Here is a 9,538-nt window from a genome sequence, read left to right as displayed (position 1 = left end):
TTTGGATAGTCTAGGCCTACATAATAGTTTTGATCAAAATTGCTAGATGACCTCCTAAGACCTAAACAACATAACTAATAACATGCCCCCTTTGACTCCCCGAGTATGGTGTTGCCGTAAGACATTCAATAGATTACCCAAACACTGACGGTTTGAATTCTAGCTATGGGTATTGTAGGATATTTTCCTCTAATGGAATGAAAAATATGAGATATTGGCTGCTGAGTGAGGGGTTGTTTGCGCTTTTGAATTTATTCAATGAGTAAATTAGGGGCAAAGTTTTCCACTTCCAAGATTAGTTGGGTATGTTAGGGTCTTAATACTTAGATTATTAAAAAAAACATAACTAATAACATTTAACTACTCCAAAAGTAGACAATATGAGAGGGTCAAAACTTGAAATTTATGTTCATATAATAAATTTGGTCAAAATTGCTCTACGATCTGGTCGAACTCAAACAACATGAGTGAAAGCATAGAATGATGGAGGATTCATTTGTGAAATTTAGATTCATATAACATTTTTGGTCATATCCTCTTAGGATTCAAACAACAAAACCAATAACATATAATCAATCCCAAGGTTATGAGGAAAACAAAAATTGATCAAATTTGAAGTTTGGACAATTTAAATCAATATAATAATTTTGACTAAAATTACTACATGATATCATGAGACTTAAACAGCATAAGTGAGAGCATAAAATAACTTCATAAACTTCAAGAAACATAAAAGAGGGGTCATGTTTGAGATATGAATACTTTAGGTCCATGTAAAAGTTTTATCAAAACTGTTATATATATAACCTCCTAAACCTAAATTAATAACCTCTTAAAATTAAATTAGTAGAACTAAAAACATATACTAACTCTAACAGCTCTAGGGAACATAATAAAGAGGTCATTTTTGAAATTTAAACAACTTTGGTTCATATGCCAATTTTGATTTACTAAGTTGCTTTTTAGAATTCAAACAAATAGAGAATGCCTTTAGAAGCTTCATGAAAGACAATAGAAGGGTCATCCTTAGGTCGCCAATTTAGATCTATACGGCTAAAACTATTATATAAACATAAATTAGTCAAAATTAGAAAATAAAAGAAAAGAATGAGGTCGTCATAATAGTTGCAACACTATTGATCGAGCCAAAATTGAAGAGGAAGACACAGAATGGTGTATTCCTTATATTAAATATATTAAAGGACCTAACTGTAATTTCAAAAACCTTATGTAAAAGTGCAAAATAATAAACTGAACCCTATTTCCCCTTTTTCTGCCGCATGCTCTCGATTTTTCGCTTCCGAGGCCGCCAGCAACTCACGCCGCCGCTCCGCGCTGCTACTGTCTCTCCGCGTCGCCGTCGTTCCTAGAAGCCAACTGTGACGCTGCTCCCGTTACTATTGCTGTCTCTCGTCGCCTTCTGTCAAAGTTTTCCAACGAGGGAGCATCAATCGAGGCTCAACAATCGCTGGCTATGTTGCTGTTGTCTACGTCATTGTCGCCGTGCTAACATTTCTTTCTTTCCCATTCATTCCAATCAGCGCACGGTTCTCATCTTTTCTGGTGGGTTTGATGAAGTTTCAATTGCTGCAACCCTATTTCTCTTTACCTATTGCAGAATTTGGCTTTGGTATTTCTAAGTTGGTTAGATTTGGTTCGGTGTCTGTGGATATGATCTAGTGGCACATAAAGACCACCCTTAAAATGAATTGGAGACTGCTTTGATGTCTAACTAAAAGGAGGATTTGTTGTGTTTGGATGGTAAGGTTCGATAAGGTAGGAGGCACAAGGTTAAAGCTTCCATTTGTATCTTTCAATGGTGCTGGATTTTTTTTGGTTGGCTTGATGATTAAGATCATTAGTAAGAATTGGAATCTTGTGTATATCTTGCATATTTCGTTATAACTAACTAGGGGGGGGGGGGGGGGGGGGGGGGGGGGGGGGGGGGGGGGGCGAATAGTATAGGCAAAAACACCAAATTGGAAATTCTTCCCTTGAGGTGGGTTTTTCTTGCTTGTTCCATCATATTTACCTTGTGCATGATTCAATTTTATGAAAGTAGATATCATTATCAAGTGGTTAGAAAAGAAAATTATTTACATGTTTATATTTACTCTTGTTGCTCGATATATGCCTTCACATTGTTTGTCCTTAGTTTATCTTGTTGTTATTCATTGTTCTTTGTTGCTTCTTAAAATTTATTTACTACAAAAATGATTAATAGGAATAAAATATAAAGAGGATGAAATTAAAAGTAATCTTATAAAAGATTATGAATTGCCCTAAGAAACTATAAGAAACTAGATGTATAATTATATTACTGAATAAATAAAATAATAGATAAATCGTTTATACTTAGCTTCGACTCTGCATTTTGAAATGAGTTGTGTACACTTTATACAAAATTGACAAAACTATAAATGAACTACCTTTACTATAGAGCTTTATGTCCGTGCTCTAAAGGAGTTGCATAACTTTATACTAAATTAATAGAATAATGAATGCATCACATGTAATATAAAGCTTTGGCTCTGCGCTCTAAAGTAGTTGCACGATGATTTATATTAAATTAATAAATAATTGAATTGCTTATGTTGTAAAGCATTAATTCCACACTTAAAAAGGTCCTTGAGTCTTTTAGTATATGTGTAGGCTTCGACTATTGTATATGAGATGATTTTTCTCATTGGGTGGATTGTATGTAGTTCATCCTTTCTTTTATGAGATGCATCTCTGGGTGGCTTACGGATCGTTCACTCCACGTATATACGATACATCTTTATCCGGTGGATTACAAGTTGTTCACCCAACATGTTTATATATGTTTATGATATGCACTTAATTCTAGATGGATTATAGGTCGTTCATCCTTATATATGATACGTCCTTTATTGGGCATATTGTAGATTGTTTGCCCTTGTATATGTGTGTGTGTGTGTGTGTGTGTGTGTGATTCCCTGAGAAATTAAAAAAGAATTACTTGTAAGAGTAAAAAAAAAATAGAAATACTAACAATGATGAAAACCATCTAAGAGGAAAATTTAAGAAAATGATAACCCTAGTTATTTGTTAGATCATTTTATGAGATATTTTACATCATGCACTTCTTTCTTATATCAATTTTGTATTTTATGCTCATTTTTGGAGTTTTTGACATCCAAGTTATTTGTTGAAATGAGTGCATAACACTAGTGTAGTTTTATTTCAAAGGTATGCATTTAGTTAGCTTTTGCCTATATTTTTGCTTTGACATTATTGCAGTTCACGCTTGACAAGCAAAGCTAGCATCATGGCATGCCTAACTTGTGTGGGGTATGGCATAGAACAACTCAATAGATATTAGGGAGCACAACAATCTACTCATTTGCAATTTTTTATGTTTAGGTTCATGTAATAATTTTGGCCAAAACTACTATATGAACCTACAATGTCCAATATTATTAAAAAATATGAAGAGATAGAATGACTAAATAGATTTATGGAAGTACGAAGGAGTGCTTGTTTGTAAATTTTCAGCAGTTTAGATCCATGTACTAGTTTTTGTCAAAACTACTACATGATTAAATTGTCTAAAATTGAAAAAGGAACTTACAAAATGATTGTGCTAGTTCTAAGTAGCAAAAAAGGATGTTTGGTTGATCTAGATTCATATAATAATTTTGGTCAAAACTGCTATATGGGCATAAAAAACTAAATAAATGAACAACAACCTCAATGAGAGGAGAATCCAAAACAACTATTCATTTTGGAAATTTTATAAGTTTAAGTTTAGATAGGCCTAAAACTACTTCTACATGAATGACAAATAAACCCAACACTAGTACGTGAAAGTAAAAAAGAAATGAAAACACAAATACACAAAGAAGAATGAAAATATAAATCAGAGAATAAATGAGAAAAGTTTACTGAAAATTAGGAGATGAAATGACTTTGCAAGGAGATGATATAGCATTTGTAGACCTAGGATTTAGAAAAAGGATACACTTTAAGCTGGATAATAATACTATTTAAGCCAAATTCATAAGTGTTTGAATGACAGATTACACTGAAAGAGGGCTGATCTGATTATTTTAGTTGAGAGAATGAGGGATCAATTTGATTAAAAAGTTCAAATGCGGTGCCCTTTTGATATTTTTCTAATTAAGATTTGTCCACCTCACTCCAACTAAGGTCGCCTTATTTCACATTGTAATACAATTGAGAATGAGAGTTTACAATTGAGAAGGAGAGTTCATCTTATAACCTTTGTGTTCTTCTATTCCATGGGAACTTAAAAAGTATGCTTTGCTCTATCTCGTTATCATCTTATATTCGATAAGGATAACTATGTTATAACTTATAGTAGCTATATGTTTTTTTTTAAACATATCCAATTTGTGTCCTGCCAAATATATATCTTTTAATTTTTTTAAAAAAAATGATAATGTGAAATTTTTTGGTAACATTTAATAGTATATCTAAATTATGAAATGTTATTGGGTCTAAATGAAATTAGCCCAAGTCTAAATTTGATCTTGATGCCTTAAACGGTTTGAAACAACTGAGGTCGTCTGTGGCTCCCAGTAATACCCATCGTAGGTTTCTCTTGCTTACTTTCGCTATGTCGCCACGTTGCCTCCACATTGAAAAGGCTATCCTCGGCTAGTCTACCCACCTTGCGCCAAGAGATTGAGAACAACTCAAGCGTTTCGACTAGTGCATCTTTAGATTGCAAAACCTCACCGAAGCCTCGTTTCTCTCATGTGGTAATTTTTTTTGCTCGTTCCTCGAAGGCATGGTAGCAGGTTCATGAAAGGTTTTGGTGCCCAAACTAGTTGCTTGGTCCTTTGGAGTAGCTTTATATTGTTCTTGTCTATTCTATTCTAATGAAATTTACTTCTACGCAGCCAAAGTGCTTATCCTTTTTAGTGATTGTTGGATTTTCTGATTGATGGAATAATAAAGTGAATGTTTGTTCATTGTTTAGTGGCTCTATGGAATTGTGATCTTCCTTAAAAAGGGCGAGCTTAGGGTTTTAAGTTGTATTTAATATTTGTCAACTTATAGATTAACATTGCTGGGTTTGAGGCCATTTTGTGGTTTACCTATCTCTAAAGATTCTGGTGAGTGGTTGGTTTTGTGGGAGTAGATGCTGGATTAAGGATGGATTAGAGTGAATATGCTAATTACAAAATGATTTTTTGCAACACGAACAATTGCCATCAAAATTGAGGTCACGGAAGCTTAAAGAAGCAATTTGAATTTTTGAATGTTTTATTTTCTATCTTGGCAATCCATCTTGAATATATGTTCTGAACTTCTAAAAATTTTAAGCATGAAAGTGATTAAGAATTAGATTAGACTACTATGAAAGCTGATGGTGATTTTCTTAGTAATCCCTTGTGTTGGTTCGTTTTCGGCCATGTTAGCTAATCCCTCGTGTTGGTTCGTTTTCGGCCATGTTAGCTAATTAATCAATTGTAAGTTAGCTTTTCAAGGGTTTTCTTTTGATTTCGAATTTCCTAGATCTCATTCCATCCCCATTTTGACTGTAGTTAGGTTTATTGTTAAATTTGTGAGTAGCCAATAATTCTCTTTTGATAAACACAAAATCATGCTAAAAACCTATTCTCTTATGTTGGATTTACTCACAAAATCATGTTGAGAACCAATTAGTTGAGATACACAACTTGAGCTTGATGATGAAGATGATATGTTGAAATGTACTTTGGTATTTATGGTAAATCCACTATATTCTAGACATAGTTTTTTTTTAAGTTTCTTTTTTCTATAGTTTTCATAAATTATCAGCACATAATGTAATTGCAACATCAATATTCTCTTAATTTTTTGGTGTTCTATGAGGTTTTGCTCTCTCTCCAAGGAGAGATGCCTTTATGCACTCGTTATGGTTTTTATCTTATTTCAGTTGAAGCACAAAGAAAAAATTAGGAGTTAACAAGTATAAGTGGATTCAAAAGGTGTTCAATGGTCGTCGATTGGAGTAAGATTGTCCAAAATGAGTTTTTAATAGTCAAAAATAGAGATTGATCCTTCACAATGTTGGTGAGTGCAGATAAAAAATGAGTTATCAAACACATGTATTTAAACTTATTCTCGAGAATTAAAAAACAATATTCCTTGTCCTTGTTTTTTAAATAATAGATGCTATGAGCATGATTTGAAATGTCGTACCATACTGGGTGACATGGTTGAACATATTGTTCTAATGAATTACGAAACTTGATACTACTAAGCACAAATAATGTCTCATGTGTTGCTATGTCAATCATTTTAATGAGTATTGTACCATGTTAACACTCGACATCCTTTGGCATGCTATAACTTACATAAAGATGAATTGAGATAATGATGTTATTTATGTTTATAACTTGTGTCCATAAAAAATAATGTTAAAACCATGGTATAAAATGCTAAATTTTTCGTTCCGCTTACGGATCGACATTGATGTTCCTTTCGCAGACTAGCACCGACACGGTTGTGGAGGCAGTTGCAACATCATGGTGTCCTTTTTTTAATTTTTAATTTGTTTATTGTTAATTTAAATTCCTCTCCTTGTTCCTTTCTCTCTTAATTTTTTCTCTTTATCCGTTAATTTTTTCCTCCTTTATTAATTTTTACCTCCTCTGTCCTTCCAAGAGAGGAAAAAATTAGGGTTAATTTTTTTCCATTATTTTTTCCCTCCCTCCGTCACTCTCTCCTTTGTCTTGTGTTAATTTTGTTTTCTCCTTCCTCTACGATTGTAAATAGAGAGGAAAAATATCTTTACGTCTTTAACAATGGTTAATTTTTTCTCTCTTCATCCATCTAAGAGATAGATAGAAATAAAATCCATCTTAAAGGATGGTTAATTTTTTCTTCTCCATGTCCACGAGGTAAATAAAGAAAAATAAACCTCTTTGAGATTAAGGGAATAGATTGTTAGGAAAAATAAAAAAATAAATATAATATAATTTCTAACTTTATAAAATATTCTTCTATAAATTAAATTATTATATATATATATATATATATATTTGGTTTAATTTTAAATTGATCAAAATAAATCTAAATTAAAATAAATTTAAATTTACTTGATCTTGCCATGTCTACTTGGTAGATTTCAACTAATCCTAAATTGATTTTTACTCGATAAACATCAAACATTTCATGAGATAATATCAAAATTTGAATTCAACCACTCAAATATAATTCAATAATAAGCATCTATAATAATCAAATATTAATAATTTTTTTTTAAAATTAATATATTTATATTTAAAAAGTATTGAAATTATATCGGCACAGCTTGATACGGTATCGAAACTGTATCATTTCTGTCATAAATAAAAAATTCGACATGGCTCAAAATTTTAAACTTTGGTTAAAAGTATACAATTTTAGATGGAACATGAAGTCTGAGTCTAAGTTTGTCTTATTTTCTTCTTTATTTCGATACCATGCATTAGAACATTGACATAATACAAAAATACTATCTTTCTAGTCAAAGACTAAAACTCTAGCATGGCTTGGGATTTTGAACTTTGGCTGTGTGCCTCTTTCACAATGTTGGTAAATAGTGATCAAAAAATAGATTTACGTTTATGTATCCAAACTTATTCTTAACAATTGAAAACTATGTTTCTTCTATGATGTTTTTTTGAATAATTGGTGTCGCGAGTCTAGTGACTCTAGTTGTAATACACATGTATTTGAACTTAATCTTGCATTGAAAACTGTGTTTCTTTTATCATGCTTTTTGTTATAATAGTTGATGTTGTGAGCCTACTGGGAGTCAGTGATGTGGGTTCTGTAATTTTCCTCTCACATTATCATTGTTGAGGGCCTTTAAAGTTGCATATGCTTGAGGCATGCTTTATCAAATTTATTTTCACCAAAAACATACCCACAGCTTGAGTTCACTAGTGAATAATAATGAAGATTTGTCATTTCTTTCATCTCTTAGAAATCTTGATACCTTTTGATTATGTATTGTACAATGATTTTATTTACCTTTTATTTTAGATTCACAATGTCGGCAACAGCAGGACCTGTACACGAGATGCAAGCTCCCCCCCCTCCTTTGGTTTCAAATTCTGAAAGCACAGAACCTGTTGCGGGATCAGCTGATGGTACACCTACATCTGCAACTGCTCCAACAATGGGTCCATCAGTTCAAGGGACAACTGCATCATCTTCATTGCCAGAGTCCATTGAATCTACTGTTGCTGTTTCTGTAACTCCTGCTCAAAGCTCATTATCCCAAACAGGTTCTCTTGTAAAGCAAAATGAACCTGTTCAAGATTCTGTTAGGGCTAAGTTTGCTTCATCATCTGGCTATGTTGTCCCAGCACCATCTTTTTCTTACAATGTGGTTCCTCGAATGAATTCAACCCCTTCAAATACTCAGCAGCTGTCGTCTTCTCCTGTTAGTTTCTCTGTTGTATCTTTATCTAACAGATATTTGTAAACACTGATTATCCTTTGTAGTTGGTTAAAAGGGGAAAAAAACAATTGCAGGCTTTTAAGTTGACACCGCCAATGCCTGCTGCAGCTCTACAACCCCCTGTTCCTGGCCAGTTTTTAGGCAACAGACCTTTTTCATTCAGCGTAGTCCCACATGCTAATGTTGTCCCAGCATCTGGTCAGCAGATTCAACTTGAAACTGTAATTCTCATGGCTTTAGGTGTTAATCATCTCTTATTTCTGTATCAGTTTTTTTAAGTTTCTTGACAGGATACTATTTGATCTTTTTGGTAGGCTCCTGTACAAGTACGGTTTCAAGGTGGAAGGTTTACTCCTTCCAGTGGTTCCTTGCAACCTCCAATTCCAAGACAACCCATCCATGCTGCTGCTTTTGTCCCAGGAGCTATATCTTCAATTTCACCTGCACCTATGCAGTTTCCTTTGTCTGCTCCTAGAGGAGATGCTACAAAGCAAAGGAATTTCTTGTTCGGTGGGAACAATCAACTTTTGACTGCAGAAAAATCTGAAACAATCCCATCTTCTGAGAAAGTATGCTACAAAAATGGAACAGTTTGTCTTTGTCCATATGCTTTTATTTTTGTATATATACAATAAACTATTTTTGAATTTTAGCAGAATACCTCAGATGCTGTTGCAATGGTAACTACTAGCACTTCCCCAAGTCTGGCTAGTTCTCTCTCTGTACAAACATCTCATTGTTTGCCATCTAGTACCTCAATGGCCCCTGGTACAAGTGTCAATGCCAGTTCAACAAGCATGTCGATTCCAGCTGCTCCATCTTTTACCGTGCATGCTGAAATACCAAGCAGTGACAGGGTCCAACCATTTTTGGGAATTTCTAATTCTGCTGTGGTTTCAAATACTGCCACAATAAAACCAACAGCCACAAGTTCTTTTTCATCACTGAGGCCCATTGTTCCTCTTCCTGCTGCCTTACCTCCCACAACTCCTGTCGCTGTACCAGTTCCTGTTCATCAAAACCTTCAACAGCCAACACATCCAGTTTATGCATTACAACCTACAATGGCTCCATCCCCTCAGTTCTTCTGGTCGCATTCACCTCAAGCTGGTC

General features: G+C 33.7%; 1 protein-coding gene across 1 annotated transcript; it reads left to right on the top strand.

Annotated features, from left to right (window-relative positions):
- Positions 1-1,312: 1,312 nt before the first annotated feature.
- On the top strand, positions 1,313-9,534 carry LOC141818721 (uncharacterized; the record flags this gene model as incomplete). Its single annotated transcript, XM_074706175.1, has 5 exons — positions 1,313-1,563; positions 8,005-8,407; positions 8,500-8,646; positions 8,740-8,994; positions 9,079-9,534. Coding segments are annotated over exons 2-5 (1,254 nt in total), but the record flags the coding sequence as incomplete, so codon positions are not given.
- Between the last annotated feature and the right edge of the window lie 4 nt (positions 9,535-9,538).

The sequence above is a fragment of the Curcuma longa genome, unplaced genomic scaffold, assembly GCF_044706935.1.
Source record: "Curcuma longa cultivar G26 ecotype Majalengka, Jawa Barat unplaced genomic scaffold, ITB_CL_G26_1.1 contig_25756, whole genome shotgun sequence".
NCBI classification, from domain to species: Eukaryota; Viridiplantae; Streptophyta; class Magnoliopsida; order Zingiberales; family Zingiberaceae; genus Curcuma; species Curcuma longa.
This window is presented reverse-complemented; position numbering and strand designations above follow the sequence as displayed.